We start from the raw sequence: 18704 nt of genomic DNA on the forward strand, positions 1-18704 counted from the left end.
CTAAAAAGGTGCATGAAAGAGATATGAATCAAGAGAGAAAGGGTAAGGGGCCCAAAGAGACTGCGTATACACAGGGCCCAGAATGTGGTGCTACGCCCCTGCTTATAAGACTTAACCTAATTAGATTAGAAGGTAGTGCTATTATTTCTATATCTTAATTGATGTAAGATGTTGCTCTTTTACAGATTCTCAGTCAAAAAGTTCAGTCTCGGAAATAAAAAGGATGATAAGGATATATTCAAGGTCAGCCTAATATATGAAATCATTTATTTCTTACAGTGTTTAATAAAACAGCAATAATTGTTTTTTGCAAACTGGATATAAACTTTGATACAATTTGACATGCCAGTTAATTTGACACTGTGGATAGTAGCAGTTTTACAATAGTGGTTATGAAAGAGCATTTATGGACAGAACAAATTTTACATTGTTGAATTATTATGGTGAATCTGTCACAGATATCAGCTTTTTTTTTTGTTAAACAGTTCATTCGACCTCAAGAAAAAGACAAAAAGAGAGAAATGCGTCTAAAAGCACTGCTTCAACACCAGAACAGGATGTGAAACAAACCAGGAGTGACACTGAGCCGAGATACAACATACCTGCACTGTTATTTCTGACAACAAAACGGCAGTTATAGAAGATTCATCTAGTCATTAATGAAATGGTAACTCATGCCAGCTAGATGCATCTTGGTGCACATATGAGGACATGCATGAGCACATAACATTCATGGAAAAAAACCTTTATCCTCTCAAATATTCTATAGCTTCAACATGAAGGTTACGGCGAACATGGTCAGCATTTTAAAGTTGTTATTAAGTTTTCATGTATCATAAATAATTAGAAAAAGACGATCCAAAGATTTCTTGCAAGAAACTCAGTTTTTGGTGACAGCAATGCAACCGATGATTGATCATCAACACCAGTAGATTTGGGCGAGATGAGATGATGTCTTTTGTCACTTGGCAAGCAGAGAATTTCTGTTCTTTCACCTCTCCACCTCTCCACATCCTGCGGGCTGGATCCTGTCCATCCTCATTTAAAAGTGCCATGTTTTGTCCTCAGATTGCTCCACCTTCACTCTCACAGGCAACAAGTGCAGTGGCCCTCGTTCTATTTCAGTCCTTCAATCCTTCTGTGTTGATGAGTTTGTGACTCCCTGCTCTGGCCTCCGCTGCCGTCTCTCTCAGGGAGCTCAGCTGGGCAGCAGCCACGGCTCCACAAAGTCCCACTGCTTCCACAGGATGAACAGCAGCAAGGTCAGCAAGACCGTGGCAGCCACCCGGGCTCGGGTCTTCATCAGCGGGGTGATGAAGTTGGCCAAGGTTGAGACGAAGACCAGCAGCACGGCCATGAGCGCCAGGATGACGTTGATGAGTTTACCCAGCAGAGCTCGAGCATTGGCGTTCTCCACTCCCTCCAACTGGACGACCTGCTGCTGTTGCTGCTGCAGCTCCAGCTTGGTGATGCGGGTCAGGCACGACTCCACAGCCTCCTGTACGTACAGAGGAACCACAGTGGGATTTTTTTAAAGGCCCTGAAAAATTATTTTCTCAACAAAACTTTTTACTGTGAGTGAAGAACCTACCTAACCCTACATGAACACACAGATTTCTGCCAAAGTTACAACAGTTTATTTCAGGTGAGAGATTTCTGTTTGGTGTTTTTTCTTAGCTCTGGTGAGGGCAGTGCTAAGTGGGACAGTGTGATGTCATGTACTACAGTACACCAATCAGGTTTTAGCAGAATTTGAAATTTTGGTGGGTTGTTTGGCCACAGTGTCTCGGTCACTGAGTTTATTTGGTGTTTTACCAACCCATCCTCGCTCCCAACTCATCAAATATCGAAGCTTGGTCAGTGGCTCCAGTATCACATACTGATGCACCGCCCTTTGAGACACACCAGGTGGCATCATTATTTGATGCTTTGAGCAATAGCTGAGGTGAAAAGAGCGAGAAAGTCCTTATAGGGCGGTAGGGAGAAAACACAGAACTTACACCTGGGAAACTGCTGTATGTGTCCTGTGTGAAACCAAAGATCTATGTTGGGTTATTTTAACAATATAGTGTGGTAAGTAACATGATCACCACCACACTGAACTGCACTCATACAGTGGATAACGCTGATATTAGGATGGTGTTGTTGCATACATGTAGCACCAACCCTCCAATTTCCCCCCAGGTTACATTAGTTCTGTCAGCACTGTTGCTACTGTTAGCACTGTTTATTGAGTTAGCACCTGTTTTGACTAGCCCTATACTTTAGCTGCTACTGGTTGTTAATTGGCTGTTAATTAGTTGTCTTTACCAATGTTTTATATCATCATACATTTATTTTCTCACCAGCGTCTGTAATGTCCGTATAACTCCCAATAGGTTTGAACACAAAGTTCAAATAGATACAGCAATTAATCTTAATCCAAGCGCAGTCAAAAACTGTTTGCTTCCCTTAATCAACAGCACCTGTGCTTGATTGTACTGGCATGAATTTAAATACACCATGGCCAGCCTCAGCCAGTGACATAATCCACCTAGTGGTGTGGCAGGATAGTACATTTAACACAAATCAAACATATGGCTCCAACTGCTGACTAAGCCCCCTCCATATTAAGAACTGTGTGCAGATAATCCATCCCCTGACTCTGAATTATAGATTTGCTCTGAATGTTGGATACAGCTTCTTTAAGAGCAAATAAGGATATTTTATATTATAGAAAAACACTAAAGATTAACAGCCACGTCTTAAGATGTTTAAATATCTATGATAATGTGGCAGACTTTTACCTGAATGTCTCTTGCTCTCTCATAGGACTGGTAGGCGACTTTTTCCTCCATGCTGGCGAGTTCCTGTTTAAGGTTAGTCATCTCATTCTGGTGCAGCTCTGTTAGGTCATTCAGCTGTTCTTCAAGTCGTTCATACCTGAATATACAGTACAAAACACACACGCGCACACACACAAGAACGCTCAAACTAATGTCCCAATGTCAAGTATCCAAAGCCTAAAGATTCATATCTTTAGTAGGAACGAATGGGCTTCGGGCTAAAGATGTACAGAGAGATGTGCTGCTGATTTCAGTCTTCTCATGGGATTTGGATTTGTTGACATTAACAAAAAAATATAATTTCTTAATCCATCATGTGAACTACACTGTGATGACTGCACTGAATACACCAGTTCATAAGTGTGACTTTTTTGTGACGTGTACCTGTATCTCTCTTCTTGCAGGCACTGTGTCATGTAGGAGTAGTCACTCTGCAGCTGGCCCTTCATGTCCTCAATGGCATCCTCCATGTGCGCCTGGCTGGCTTTGATCTCCTGCAGGCCCTCAAGTAGAGAGTCCCAGGAGCTGTGCATGTGATGGTGGTGGTGATGGTGCCCATCCAGTCTGGGGCTCCCCATGGTTGGTCCTAACAGTCCCCCTCCTCCACCCGCCCCACCAGAATTACTGCCTGCTCCGGAGCCCGACGTGGCGCTGGAGCACTCGTCGTCGCTGCCGTACTTTGGGCTGGATACTAGAGTGGCACTTCCACTCAGTGCACGAGGTGTCGGGGTGTCCTCAGAGTGGCCCCCGACTCCGTCCTCGAGTGAGTCTTTTAGATGAGCAATGTTATCTGCGCTGCCAAATTTGTTCCTGATAAGACTGGCAAACTCTCTTGGCTTGGAGACCACAGCTGTGTGAGTGAGGGCAGATACTCCGCCTTTGACTCCTTCAACTACTCCACCTCCGAAACCACTTATCCCAGCACGAACGTTGGCCCCAACGTCCTTTAATCCCTGCTGCATGTCCCGCAGGACATCCTTAGGCTGCCGGGCCGGTCCATTCTGTAGAGAGGGAAGAGAAATGAGGAAGCAGAGAAGTGGAGGATCTCAAAGGTAGGAGAGATTAGGTTAAGGGAGAGAACTGTAGGAAGATAGATGAGGAAAGCAGGCCCTGCAGAGAATTAGGTGAGACACAGGATGATGCATTGGTTTAGGAGATGAGAATCATCAGTCTATATTTGGACACAACTGTCCTCACAAAGTTCAACACTCTTTCGAGTCAGCCACCAGATAATTATTCACAACAGCCAGAGCACAAAAACAGATGCACATAAATAGATCACATGTTCTCACACTCTCACCTACCTGTTCTATCTCCTTTAGCTTCTTGTGATAGTGCTCTAGTTTCTTGTGCAAGTGTGCAATGGTCTGTGCTGACTTCTGGTTCTTCTTCTCGAACACCTGTTTGATCCTGGACGCCTGCTGTTTGTCTGCGTTGTGGGCCAACTTCAGGTATTCAGCAACGTTATCGTCACGGGCCTCCTGCTCCACACGGATCTGTTCAGTGACCTTCAGGATCTTCTGCTGCAGATGCTCCAAAGCAGCACGCGTACGCTGAGGCTCGCCAACCCCGATTCCCTCTGCGCCTCCGCAGGCCATGACCCCAGATGCTGCTGCTGCCGCCCCGTCCGCACTGATGTTACTGTCAGAGCCTCCATGGCTGGTGGTGGAGGGTAGGCCTAGAGTTGCCACCTCGCTCTTGTCCAGCTGTGGGGATGAGAGGGCAGGAGGAGGTTATCAGGGCTGGAGAGAGCACTACAACTACTACAGATGAAATAGGCTACTGTCGACATGGCCTTCCTCAAGTACAAGGAACATCACATGTATTGATATCTGTGTGTACAAAGGAAGATTATTCTGATTGATAAGCACGGTGAAAGGCTCATTGTTCCATCCTGACTGTGATTATTTGTCCTTTATTCTAAAAAAAACCAAGTTTTTCCACATGGGAAAACAAGTTCGTCTCAAGCTTTAATGAAATATCCATCTGACAGTGCCACAACAGATAAGCTGTGATAGTTTTTGGCTCTGTAACTTCTTAATGATTTCATAGAAGTGTCCTAGAACTAATTATAGGGAAAAGCTTCAGACAAAGTGTTCACTTGACACAACTTTAATTAATTTGTTTCAGTGTAATCCAGCAAATCTTTTAGTCAGGCACAGACGGCCAGACAAACATTAAATCTAGGCAGTAATTATGATATATATTGGCGGGGACACATCCGCAAATATGCTCAAAATGTCCCTCCCAATATACTGAAGGAAAAATGTTATGTTACCAAAGGCAATCAGGCACCACTGTTCAAAATAATCATGAGCAAATGTAAACATAATCATAAATAAACTTTACAAATTGCCATAAATATTACTACGGGTTCTAGTGTTATGGTGTACTGCAGTTCTGCATGTGGTTTGTACAAGTGGCATAGTCATACCCCAGCAGAAGCCACTGCTCGACTGCTGTCTACACCAGTGGTTCCCATCTAGTACAGCCATGGGGTCCAAATTTTTCCTTAATCATCTGATGAAGGGCCACAGAGTTTAAAATATTCACCATCATACTTGTGTTTGGCTATGTCATCGAGCTAGTAGCTGTCAGTTATTCACTCACTCTACAGCAGGAAACAGCACTTCAAAATAAAAGCTCTGTGCCTGATGTTCACTGTACTTAGAAATTAGGTGTTTTTTATGAACTTGACATGTTCGTGAGTCACTTGCGGTCCATTCAGAATGGACCCGCGACCCACTTTTGGACCATGACCCACCAGTTTGTGAACTAATGTCAATCACTGCATGAGAATATAGTATGAATGTTATGTAGGCTACGTATATTGTGTTTGTACTCTTCCTGTGCAGCCCTTGGTCATATGCTGGCTCCCTAAAATGGCACTCAGTCAGCAAACCTTAAACCCCTGATCTAGGATTTTTGTTTAAAATGTTCTAAATGGTCAACATATTCTCAATCTGACCTCCTCACATATCAACATTTGGTCACTGACTTTCCACATCCAGGTACGACGTGCAAGGTACCCTGGGTGTGTTAGTTCTGGGATGCTGTGTCAAGTTCTGCCTGTTACATGCATTGTCTTCATTCAATCGCGAATTGACATTTTTTTCCTGACATGCATGGTTGTGTTTAGGAAAAAAGATCAGGGTTTGGCTCAATAGTCTTACAGGATGTGAGCACCTCTCTCCCAGGTGAAAGTCCGTGTTTGTTGGACCCATTCACCATTTGGACTTTCGTCGCCTTGAGTTTCATTCTTGTCCCGCCGCATGTCCCCCTGATGCTACTGAGCACCATTAAACTATAATGATGACTGGCCGCGTATCATGCCGACATGAGAGGATGGCTTTGTTTGTTAGTGTCTGAAGCTGCAAGTCACTGCCCAAGTGCCAGATTTTGACAACTTCAGAGTGAGACCAGGTTGAAATGGCCAGTTTAGCTGTTACGTTTCCAAAAATTTCTCCTGTGGAGAGTCTCCACGACCCCTTAGAGGGTTGGATCACAGAGGTTGTTGGTTGAAAACAGTCCCCTCAATGTTAAATATGTGATTACGGCCCTACATTCAAGTCAACATATATGAGAACTGAAGTTTCCAGTAATAAACAATGTGCAAATATTCACTTGGGCTTAATTAGAGCATTTTTTTTCTTCAACCCAGCCAACATTTGTAAGTGGGCCACATGTGGGGCCCGCGTGGGTTGATTTACCCAAGTGGGTCCCACATAAGACGCCCATTTTGAGCCAATACCCACTTGCTACCTAGGTGGCCCAAGCATAACCCATGTGGGGCCCACTTGGGTAAACCCACCCATGCGGTCAATTAGCATGAGGCCAACATGGAACCTGTTGACATTCCCATTCAGGGCCCACTTTTCAGCCCATTTACAACCCACACTGGCCCCTCATACAAATGTTGACTGGAAAGTAATTGCACTTGGAAAATCAACAAATACAGATAAAGTCAACTGCAACCAAATTACAGTTTGTTTGAGGAAACTTCTAGGAAACTATTAGCAAATTAACTGAATCAAAATAAATATCAGCTGATCATTTCCTCTACGTTGTCTCCTGAACTGAGAGTCAGTCTGTTATGCCCATAATTGATTTGGTGGAGGCATCAGAGAGTACACAGAAAGGCCATCATGCATTAATTAGATGATAGATAATTAGTCTGCTGCTTCCTGCTCTGCACAGCCTCAGAAACTCAGCAGCTCCACACACAAGTTACTCTAATACACTTTCTTAAAATGCATCAGACGGTAAAAGCATGCTGGTATATTTACAGCCATGATGGAGCAGCAGGTGACAGCTATGATAGTGATGAAATGATGGATCATCTATTATTAAATGCTCTGGATCATTCTGCCTGATTGATCTCATTGATCCATGAGGGAATTCCCTGGTACAGTGTGTATTATAGGCTATCTATGTGTGTCTTGGCAGATGGTGGGATTGTTAATGACCCTCTGCCTGACGTCAAAACAGTGTAATCAGAGCCTGCAAACATGAGCGCAGGCAGACATGACACCGAACATCTCATAGCGCTGCTCTAATTTCTCCACGCGGGATTTATGTCTATTTTATTTGCGTGACAGTGTGAAATGGGCACACGCTCCTCGCGCTATTATAAATCAGGCAGTGTGTGCGTATGTGTGTGTGTGTGTGTGTGTGTGTGTGTGTGTGTGTGTGTGTGTGTGTGTGTTTTCAATACACAAAGTAGGTTACAATCACACTGTAATGGTGGGGAAAAAACAGATGACTGCAGTCCCTAGTGTCAGTGATTTCCTGATCTTATCACAGACAGAAAGTGAGATGCTTATGCAGCAGCTAAAGCGATGGCTCAGAGGAGGAGGGGGGGTGCAGTGTCCGGCGTTATATGGGTGAAAACAAGGCAACAAAAAAAAAAACACACAACACGGAGCAGATGCTGAAATCTAACGGGGATGAATCCGGTGATGGATCACAAGCACAGTTGCAGGAGGTCGGACGAGAAGGCTGCGATGAGGATGGAGATGAGAGATATGTATGGTATTTATATATATATATATATATAAAAATGAAAGCCAAGAGGACAGGGGCATGCCCGTGCCTTCTTCAGTCGGCAGGAGGACACACTGTGACATGAGACACGGCCGATGGTTGTCAACAAGCGTGGATGCGCACACATGAGGATGAGACACAAGTAGCACAGCAATAAATTAAATTAGAAACGTTACCATACTGCTTTAATCCAATTTTTGCAGTGCCATTGCAAGTCTGTGTTCGAGGCCCATCCTCCTCCTCCTGCCTCCTCCTCCTCCTCCCCCTGAGCCCCCCTCCTCAAATATCTTTACCCCCAGCCGCTGTATGGCTGACTATCACCTCCCTGGATCCTAACGCTCCATTGTTAATGCCATCGATATCTGCAGCCTCCCACTCCCTCCCTCTCCCTCTACAGCTCTGATCTATTCCTCCCTCCTTCTCGCCTTCTCTCCTTTGTGTCATATGCTCCCTCCGCCTCCCTCTGTCTCTCCCTTACCTCTCTCCCTCTCTCTCAGTCTAAATGCAAATGCTAGCTGTCCTGCCCTATAATGGATGTGGGAGCTAAGGGACAGATGATGGAGGGAAATGGGCGGGGGGATGGGAGAGCTTAGCGCAGGCGTGCAGGTGCCTCTGTGTGTGCTGCTGAGGCCAGAGGAGAGAGGAGGGAGGAGGGAGGAGGAGGGAGCACAGCAGGGCCTGCTCTGGGCCCTTCATTCCCCCTAAACCCTCAATACAAACACATGCACCCAGCGTGCGCGCTGATGTGGGGCTGCAGTGATGTGGTGCCAAAGTACACAGTGTCTGCCTGAGCAGTGACTCACTCTCTTAATTTACCTTCTTCACAAAGTGTGGAGTTACAACAACACAAGGCTGTCTGAGCCACTCAGGGCTGCTTCAAGGTGGATTCAACCAACTTCAGATCTCTTTCTGCGCCGGCCTGTGAAGGGATACCCACTACAAGTAGAGCTAAACAAGCTGTCATCACCATCTTAGCACCTTAGGAACTTGAAATACACTCAAAAGAGGAAAAAAAAACACATTCATCCATCGACAAGTGTTGCATAAAATTCAGACTCAAGTGCTGTGATGGAGGAAGTTTTTACCTTGGTGCCAAGATAGGAGTAAAAGCTATGCATTCAGACTTTAAAGGACAGTTCACTCAAAAATTAAAAATACATATACATTTTCCCTCTTACCTGTAGTGCTATTTATCAGTCTAGATTGTTTTGGTGTGAGTTGCAGAGTGTTGGAGATATCAGCCGTCTGCCTTTTCTCTAATATAATGGAACTAGATGGCGCTCAGCTTGTGGTGCTCAGTGCCAGAAAATATAAAAAACTCAACAGCAGTGTCTCTTTCCAGAAATCATGACCAGGTTACTCAAGATAATCCACAGACCTTGTTGTGAGCAGTTTCATGTAGGAACTATTTTCTTCCTCCCTAACTACACCTGCCAGCTGTATCACTGCGCAGAAGAAAGCATGCTTCTACTGCTAGCTCACCTAGCACCACTGAGTTAGCTAATGTTACAACTCAGCCGAGGAGGACGCCATTGATGTTTACACCTTGCACTGTCACAAGCATGAGCCTCTCATCATGAGTAGATGCACGCTTCCGTCTGTGCAGTGATACAGCTGGCAGGTGTTGTTAGGTAGGAAGAAATTAGTTCCTACATGAAACTGCTCACAACAAGGTCTGTGGATCAAAAGTAAAAGTAGCCTACTTGTTTCACTATATTTTTTCATACTATACTTTTTCAGAGCACAGCAGGGCCTGCTCCGAGCCCTTCATCCCTTAAACCCTCAATACAAACACACACACCCAGTGTGTGCATTGATGTGGAGCGGCAGTGATGTGGTTGCCAAAGTACATGGGGTGACTGTGGTAGAGCAGGTCGTCCACCAATGGGAAGATGAGTGGTTTGATCCCCGGCTCCAGTCAGGATGTTGAAGTATCCTTGGGCAAGATGCTCCTGATGGCTGTTCCATCAGTGTGTGAGAGCGTGTGAATGGTTACTGAGTAGCAGGTGGCACCTTGTGTGGTAGCCTCAGTCACCAGTGTGTGAATCTGTGATTATGGCATGTAGTGTAAAGGCACTTTGAGTCGTCAGAAGACGGGGCCATACAAGTGCAGTCCATCCATCTACCATTTAAATTATAGAACTGGGTTATTGTAACTGATGCATTAATGTGAAAGTACATGTAGCACTTACTGATGATGCTGGTTGACCTGAAACCTCTTTATATTTTAATCAAAGTCCCTTGAGGCAAATTGTGATTTTTAAAAAATTGGGCTGTATAAATAAAATTTACTTGAATATTGACTTAATCTATAATAATGTATAATATTTTATTGGCTGATCATAATTTCTGCATGTTCAACATTAGCACAGAAACTAGCATCTGCAGCTATCAAATAAATATAGTGAAGTTAAAAGTATAGTCACTCAGATTAAGTACAGGTACCTCAACATTGTCCTTAAGTATAGTACTTCAGAGAATATACAGTTGTATTCCACCACTGCTTAAGTGGATATTTGATATTAAAAAGTCTATAATCAATACACTATTAATACACAATACAATTGTGCATAAAATTGATGTAATATATTATTCCATATATCCTAATGGCTTTTAGTTGATAACCTCCCACCTGATTGGCTGGAATTATTAAATATTATTAAATATTTTATGCCACACCCTGCCTGTGGATGAAAGCATATTTCTTTTCCTCCTCCAGCAGCACTACAGGGGGCACCAGAAACACTAATGTTACCCTTCGTTTCATTTAGACCTGAAATAAAGTTGGTAAGAAAGAATAAATAAATCTGGCATATGTATCCATTTATAAATCAGACACTCTGGGCAGCAGTTAGGCGTTCAGTTTATACACAGTCTGTGCACTGTCTGTGATTTGAACATGTAGTAATCCACCATGGCAGATTCTTCTTTACAGCACAGGCTGAAGGTATATCTGCAGGAGGAATGTTCAACACCACACTGTCACACCTGGGTGTTTGCCTGAAAACATACATACCAGTGGTACAGAGATAAGTGCTGTGGTCTCGACTCATACACTGAATACTGGAGGTAAAGCAAAGTATTCAGATCCTTTATCTTAGTGTAAATATAGGAATACCACTTTGTAAAAATATTCTTTTGGGGAGTTTTTCCTTATCCACTGTGAGGGTTGAAGGACAGAGGGATGTTGTATGCTGTAAAGCCCTCTGAGGCGAATTGTGATTTGTGATATTGGGCTTTATAAATAAAACTAAATTGAATTGAATTAATAATAGTTAGAAATATTACAGATACCTCAACTTGATATAATTTAAAGTATCAAAAAGTACTCACTATGTGTGCAACTGGGCCGATATTAAATATGTACTTAAGATAAATACTTACTGTGCATTAATGTGTGATAAATAGCTTCACAATACTGTGGTCAGTTGAGGTGGGGTTAATTTTATTTTCTGTATATACTATAAAAGTACATCATTACTCATAAGCTGATATGATGTATGGTATATCTTTTATTGAGGAAAGGATCTGAACACTTCTACTAATGATGCTGGTAGATAAAAATACATACAATGTAAAAAGACTATCTATCTTTCTATATCATGTGCCATTTTTCTTGTTCAGTATCACATGTATTATTACTATTCAATATGTGCAGTATTACGTGTTCAATATCATGTGCAATATTAGCTAATTTTGTAAATATCATGTGCAGTATCACTTTCTGATTATTAAAAAACACCATTAGCTGTAAATATAATTTGCAATATTTCTAGTTCACTATGATGTGCAATATTACTTTTTAATATCGTGCAATATTACTTGTTCAGTGTCATCTGCAGTATTACATTTCATTCACATGTGCAGTATTATTTGTTCAACATCATGTGCAATATCACTGTTTCTATTATTTTTTAAATATAATTGCTAATGTTTCTTTATATTCTATTTGTTTAACTATTTTACTATATTTATCTTATTTATTAGGCACTTGTGTTAGCTGTACTCCTTATGCACTTTACATTTATCACTCTGCTGTTTCTATTTTTATGTTGTTGTAATTTTTGAGCAATCTCTGGCACAAGTGGGTCCCTCAGGATTTATAAAGTTATATTTTATCTGAAGAATTTCCTTCAGGATTAATAAAGTTCCGTCTAATCTTGTATCTTATCTCTTAAAGGCCACATTCACACTTACATGTAGACATGATGGCCCATGTTTTGTTTTGCAACGTGAAAATGCTGAGTTTAAGTGGGAAGTGGAAATGACTTCTGGCTATTTGACATTTATGTATTCATTAGATTTGATAGGTTGTCTCAGTCACACACACACACACACACACACACACACACACACTAAAACCAAGTCTTAACCCTCAAACAGGCCTTTGAAAAAGTGAGGACCAGCTAAAATGTCCTCACTTTGCAAAAATGTCCTCACTCTGTTGCTAAAATACATTTTTTGGTCCTCACTGTGTAGCATTTACAAGTATAAACACACACACACTTGCCAGAGGAAGGATCAAACAAAGACCACAAAAGAAGCAAACAATCCACAAGAAGTTTCATTTGAACATTTTATTGGAATTTGTAATTCTCATAATAATTAAACAAAAACTAAATTAACACAAGGCGTAGCATCTGGCAATAAATAAGGATAGATCTTTTCATCTGTAGCTTTTAACATAAAACAATATGTAGGACTTGTGCACAAGCGTCTACAAACAGAAGTGCATTCATTGTTTTGGGGGGTAATGCTGTGATTTGCTTAGCTTCGTATTTGCAGCAGCGAACATTTCTAAGCTGTCAGTTGGTAAGGATTAGCATTACAGTGACCTTGTTTGACACCCTTTCAGATTAACCGTAGCAGCAGGATTTGCCAACACAGACATTAATAAGTGTCAAGAACAAACATTTGGAGGCAGATAACGACACATTGTCTGTGATAATTGCACTGTGCGTCCAAACACAAAAGAATAAAGCACTTTAGCTTAGTAAATAACACATTAGCTTCTGAGAACACTTTCTTTTGATTGTCCTTTATGGAGCTTCAAAGTCCAAAACAAATACCGTAAAGGCACTTGATGCTGGGTGCTTTGGATGCAGCACCTGTCACATGTATGTGCAATACTGCAGTTTTTTAATTAATTAAATGTGCTACTAAACAATGCTGTATTAAACTCTATACATAAACCTCTGATATATATATATCAACATAAACCTAAATATAAGTGTTTTTAAGTGTTCAACGGACATGGTGCTACATTCCTAACCTACAACACCTGGTGCTGTACACATGTCAGAGTCCGGACAGGGCATTAGTGGAGATCTGCTTTGAAAATAAATCAACATACAGCAGACGGAAGGAATGGAAGAGGACATGATGGCACTTCTGTCATTTAAAATCTAAAGCAAAGCGACTGCGTGTACAGGATATCAAAACTCTTCAAGCATATTCCTATGAGTACATGATGGTAGAAAAAAAACAGACTGCATGTCCAGATATATAAAATATAAAACACAAAACAATGACTCCTAGCCCTCGTGATTCACATAGAAAAAACATGGTAAAAAAAACAATAGTGGAATTGAACAAAGGAGCCAGAGGGCTTCACCCATTATCAATCATCCTGCAGATTTGTCAGAGCCACTCCTCAATGATTACACCCATGTGACATCTGTTTCAAGTGTATACAGTAATGTGTTCATCTGTCATGTGTCCGCACTGCTGGAGGCAGAGTCTCTACAAAGCAGAGACGTGACTGTGTTTCAAGTTCGGTGGAATGTGCAGTAGGAAATGTCTGTCAACACTTTGGCATCTCCCATGATCCAAATGAGTATAAATCCACTGATTCCAGAGATTAATGGTAATCTTCTCTGCTCAAATGTCCCCTTCTTACCACTGGGAAACCCCCACCCCCCGCCCTCTGAGTGAATACAGTACCCTAATAAGCCTTATACATTATAATGATGTGAGGTCCCTTCTGTTGTCAGGTGAATCTGCTGAGTGACCGTGCAGAGTCTGTGCAGAGTTTAGACTTCCTGAGTGTTGCAATGTTTGTGTAGTTCACTGGAGATATTGGCACCTTTGCAGGAAACTGCGCTGAAAATCACTCGCCGGATTTGCGTGGCATCCCAACTACTCTTCTTTTAGCCTGATAGAAATCTGTTGGGATAAAGGACAGGAAGTTAAGCTCATGCAAATCCAACATGAAATCACCACTCTATTTATTCACACTTCAAATATCTGAGCATGTACCTGTAATGTTAGTCTGCTTCCTCTTCAGCCCTGTGGTCTCTCTCTTCTCTGGCGTCTTCTCCAGGTTCTCCAGGTTGAACGAACATCTCTCTGGCGACAGTGGAATGTTCTCCTTCTCCTTCTGTAGTGACCCCACCCTTCCCCCTGCCTTGGGCTTCACCGCTGCCTCTGCCACCCTCTGGGTCGCTGCTTGTCCTAGGCCATGCATGCAGGATCTGTAGAGCAGTGGCACCTTGGTGCCTGAGACACCTTCCCACTGGAAGTCACCGCTCTCCAGAGGCTTGTCCGAGATGAAATCGAAGCTCCACCGCTGGGAAGCCTCGTCCAGGTCTTTCCTCAGGGCGGCCTGGTACTCCGCCTGCAGCTGCTCTCTGTCGACTGGGCCGAACAGGTTTCTTCGGGCAGGGCCGTTTCCAAGGGCGCTCAGGATCCGCTTGTGAGAAGCCATCATTCCACACTGCAGTAAACAGAGATAAGACAATGGGTTAGTGCTGCTGGACATCACCAGTGATCAGCTGAGACTGTGATGATGAGCTGAATCACTGTCTTCTTCTTTTTGATTATAAATTAAGCTGCAAATATACAAAAAATGTACATGAATCAAGTAATGGCTGCAGCTTTAAATCACAGACACTTGATGACGTAACTCTGTAAAGAAAAAAAAGATGCATTAAATTCTTCTAAGTGAATAAAAACATTAATTTTGACACCAATCTAATACTAAAACTAGGAAAATAATCAATTCTGAATTCAACAAAGCATAAAACATAATTATTTTTTCCTGCCTCAGTTTAAATATTAGAAATCAGGCTTACCATGGTTCTAATCTGCTACAGTCTCCTCAACATGAACAACACAGCATCTCAGACTGGTGTGTTACTGGCCAGCTCTCTTTATAGGCAGCCTGTGACTCATTGAGCCCTCCTGTGTAAATCACTGGTACATGCCTGGACATAATCTCAGACAGACATGTAGGGGCAAATCCTCGGCCGAGATCACTGCAGGTGCACAGAGGCACCACTGGGTGGCAGTGTGAGACCTTCTACACACTGTCAGCCCAGCTACACAAGTTAGAGACCTCAGTGCTCAGCTGTACACAGGACCACAGCAGAGATTAGATTAATATAACTTATTAATAAATCAGTGCTTTCCACTTCTGTATATAAAGATTAATCATATCCAAACTGTTCAGAGTATAAGGGCTGGACGGTCATGGTGCTTTCCTGTGAGAGCTACAGGAAGGAATCAGCTGTGTCTCCAGAGAATAATAACTCATTATAGTCATCCGGGAAGGGCTGGGCAGGATTCCCATTTCAGCAAACAATCAAGAGAAACCCGTCCCAGCCCAGCCTAATTATCTGGCTGCAGCACCGTAGGGGAGGTGAGGTCATTGTAATTAGAATAGTAATAACAGGGGAGACACTAATAAAGTTCACTGTCACTAATTAAATAAATTATACTTGATCTAAGCAGAGAAACTGTTTGACTCAGACTGGAGGCTACTTTAAAGCCTGTCTGACATTTAAACAAAGCTTTTAAAGCAAATATGTTCATCAAAATGACCCCTGACAAATTGTTTGGTAAATATAGGTATTTATGAACAGACTGTGGTAGAAGGTGTCCTGTCCTGTCACCTGACTTGGCTGCAGCTACACAGCACAGCAGACTAGTGTGAGATCATGTGGAATGTTTCCAGGAACTTGAGTTCATTCATGTTCAGACAGACACCGAAACCAAAGCTTAAAACCTCCTGGTTAACCACGACACATCTCCCAAACATTATCAAGTTGTGGCATTGATTGAAATGAATATTTATTGAATATTCGTGTATTTTTTTTTTTTTTTTTTTTTTTAGGTTTTTGATGCAAAAATGTAGCTTTTAATTTAAGATCATAAGAGGGAAGCATTTTCTCTCTGTTTATTATTATATAACATGATTTGGTGTCTTAAAATGACACAGATAGACAGTAAATGAATACATTAATATTAGCTATTGCTGTTTATTATAAGGGCAGATGTTTGTGATTTCACAAAAGTTCAGTTAAAATGTTTTACTAAATCTTTTAGTCAGGTATCAAAGTCACAGATATGACTGGATGAGTCTGGCAGCAGTTTTTTAACGGGGTCTGGGGGCCTCCTGTGGCCCTTGAGGGACGTCTTTTGGTACATATTATACTTTAAATACATTTATAAATTGTTTAAAACTATAAAACTTGCTGGAAAGCATAATGACAAGCATTCCTTTGAACCATGGATTTCACATCCCTTCCCCACCCACTGTTACATAACTGTGGACCTGTGTGTCCTAAGGTCAGGTAGGGTCCCTTCAGTGGGAGAAATCTCATCAACTTTTATTCAAAATAAATCAATATATCAAATAAATAAGGGTCTCTAATGGGTGAAAAAGTGATGTAGAAAAATGTGGGGAGCACCACTGTGACCCCAACCCCCACTTTTTTTTTTTTTTTTTTTTTTTACACAGACACTTGACGAGATACGACGTCATAGTGGGAGGCAGGCGGGGCCGGCGGCGAGGGGGGAGTGATTCAAGTCTGGTGGCGGGAGAAGGAGTCATGCATGTGCTGCGGAGGCACCGGCTCGCCTCGGGACCCTGCCCAGTTCACTACGCCGCTCCACGTGAGGCTGGAGCTCGTGTCAGCGAGTCAAAGTGGGGCTGTCACTGGAGCCTGACAGACCTCCCTCTGCAGACACTTAGCGAAATAGCTCTGATAACAACCAGCAGGAGTTTGGGAGATTGTTGATCAAGTTTTAAGTGACGAATTGAAACGTTAAAAACTAATATGTAGATATAAACCTACATAACGTAAGCTCATATGACTGGTGGAATAATCATGCATACGTTTGATTTTTAAGACTGGAAATATAAAAATAGACATGAAACTATGGAAATATATAGTAAACTTTGCAGTAGCCCATTTATTACGTACTAAAAAAGACATATAACCCAGAGATGTGTTTTCAAACTAACAAAACACTTCAGTACATACTTAAAACAAGTATTAAAACATTAATAAGGAGTCGTTTACTCACATTATATGTCGACTGTAGTCCACTCCAGTGAGATCCGTCTTAATTCAAACCTGTTGAATGCAGCTGCTTTGTTTATCTGCCTCCTTCTTGTTTTGTTGTCAACAACAACAGCTCTGGTGTTCAAACTGCCCGAGGCTGATGTTACTCTGTCCACTCTCTGCTATGAATCAGACACAGCTTAATAAACCGGTCACTGCTCCTTGATGATTCCTCCAAGTGTACTCTCAGATATTTGGTTCAACTTTTATGAACTCCGGTGGGCGGGGACCCTCCTGTCCCGTGCAGGGGCGGGGTTTGTGGGGTACACACACGTGGAATTTTGCCCGGTAAACACTGAGCACACGTGAGACTTGGGCTCCGTAGTGAGTCGGGAGGAAATTCCAGCTCAGGTCAATCCAACACGGCACCCCACTTTGCTTCTAACTGCGCATGTGTGAGGAGCAGTTGACACTAATTTGCGAAGCATAGTGTTGTGGAGGAATGCCCCGCCCTACGCTATCTCTGATTGGCTGGTACTCGTTGCCTTCATTGATTGGATTGGTTAGCTGTGGGCAAGAGGAGTGTGATTGGTTAGGGTTAGTGGAAGAATGTCATGTACGCCAATCAGAGGCAGAGTAAGGCGGGACATTCCTCCGCTATCCTTTTTAAAGTTTTATTTTATTTTATTTTATTTTATTTAGCCATTCATGTTCATTAAGTAATAAAGCTTCAAAATACATACACTGGAAAAAAAATAAATCATCAGAATGACCACAAACGACCACCACATTTTGGAGGCAAATATTGTATTTTTTTTTTTTTTTTTACTCAACTACATTTATTTTGTTAGCTTTAATTACTAGTTAATTTGCACATGAAGATTATTAATACACATTATATGATTAATTTGATAAATGATATGTTATCATAGGTTACTTATGTAGAGTAATAAACAATAGCTCCACCTTTGCCAGCTAACACTGAAATGATGAACACATTAATGCATCAGTAATTATAATTCAGTAATCTGTATGATTCTGAAACTGGACATTCTGCATGAGTATACTGTTACTTGTGGTTATCTCATCCCATTGATTGATGTTTCTTTAGATCTATAAATAAATATAGAATAAAACATGATCATATGTTTTATGTGTACTCAAATTGTAAAGAAACCAAAGCTCTCAGATAAATGTAGTGGAGTAAAAAGTACAATGTTACTCCAAGTTGTACTTGTGCTGGCAGCTAAGCCAAACACCCCTCTACTCTTTGATCAATGTTTTAATAATTTATCTTAAAAGCATTTAAAAGGTTAAATACTGTCAAGAATCTAGTGAGACTGTGGTAAAAAAACACATCAACTCATTAACTTGTAAAAGGATAAATAGTATGTGATGACCTTAAAATGACAGTACATCAGCTTTTGGCCTTTTGGTTTAAATATTTATGAGCAATTCAGACTAACCTGGAGTTTTCTGAGTTACTTCCTATTAAAGCAGCTAACCAGATCTGCTGGACTTGTTGTTGGACTCTTAAAATGCTTGTGAG

The 18704-nt window shown here is 41.9% G+C and overlaps 2 protein-coding genes across 4 annotated transcripts; both read right to left on the minus strand.

The window, feature by feature from the left end:
• Window positions 1-249: 249 nt before the first annotated feature.
• tmcc2 (transmembrane and coiled-coil domain family 2) lies at window positions 250-8378 on the minus strand. Of its 2 annotated transcripts, XM_049590635.1 has the most exons (5): window positions 8045-8378; window positions 4130-4531; window positions 3210-3826; window positions 2787-2922; window positions 250-1498 (listed from the first exon to the last, which is right to left on the minus strand). In XM_049590635.1, the coding sequence occupies exons 1-5, from the start codon at window positions 8045-8047 to the stop codon at window positions 1199-1201; spliced, it is 1458 nt and encodes a 485-aa protein (XP_049446592.1). In that variant the 5' UTR covers window positions 8048-8378; the 3' UTR covers window positions 250-1198. The 2 variants fall into 2 exon arrangements, with proteins under 2 accessions (XP_049446592.1, XP_049446602.1); XM_049590645.1 differs by lacking the exon at window positions 8045-8378 and having other exon boundaries at window positions 3210-3935; window positions 4130-4256.
• Window positions 8379-12430: 4052 nt separating this feature from the next.
• Window positions 12431-17595, minus strand: cdkn1a (cyclin-dependent kinase inhibitor 1A). 2 transcript variants are annotated; one of them, XM_049588314.1, is made up of 3 exons: window positions 17178-17595; window positions 14127-14583; window positions 12431-14033 (listed from the first exon to the last, which is right to left on the minus strand). In XM_049588314.1, the coding sequence occupies exons 2-3, from the start codon at window positions 14575-14577 to the stop codon at window positions 13978-13980; spliced, it is 507 nt and encodes a 168-aa protein (XP_049444271.1). In that variant the 5' UTR covers window positions 14578-14583; window positions 17178-17595; the 3' UTR covers window positions 12431-13977. The 2 variants fall into 2 exon arrangements, with proteins under 2 accessions (XP_049444271.1, XP_049444263.1); XM_049588306.1 differs by lacking the exon at window positions 17178-17595 and adding an exon at window positions 14942-15129.
• Between the last annotated feature and the right edge of the window lie 1109 nt (window positions 17596-18704).

The sequence above is a fragment of the Epinephelus fuscoguttatus genome, linkage group LG1 (genome assembly GCF_011397635.1).
Source record: "Epinephelus fuscoguttatus linkage group LG1, E.fuscoguttatus.final_Chr_v1".
NCBI classification, from domain to species: domain Eukaryota; kingdom Metazoa; phylum Chordata; class Actinopteri; order Perciformes; family Serranidae; genus Epinephelus; species Epinephelus fuscoguttatus.

Bases quoted from the DNA above. Each gene is read 5' to 3' on its own strand.
- tmcc2 (XM_049590635.1), bottom strand. The intron at 3,827-4,129 runs GTAGGTGAGAGT...CCCTCTCTACAG, and splicing joins AGCTAAAGGAGATAGAACAG to AATGGACCGGCCCGGCAGCC. The intron at 1,499-2,786 runs GTAAAAGTCTGC...CTGTACGTACAG, and splicing joins AGAGAGCAAGAGACATTCAG to GAGGCTGTGGAGTCGTGCCT.
- cdkn1a (XM_049588306.1), bottom strand. The intron at 14,034-14,126 runs GTACATGCTCAG...TTATCCCAACAG, and splicing joins GAAGCAGACTAACATTACAG to ATTTCTATCAGGCTAAAAGA.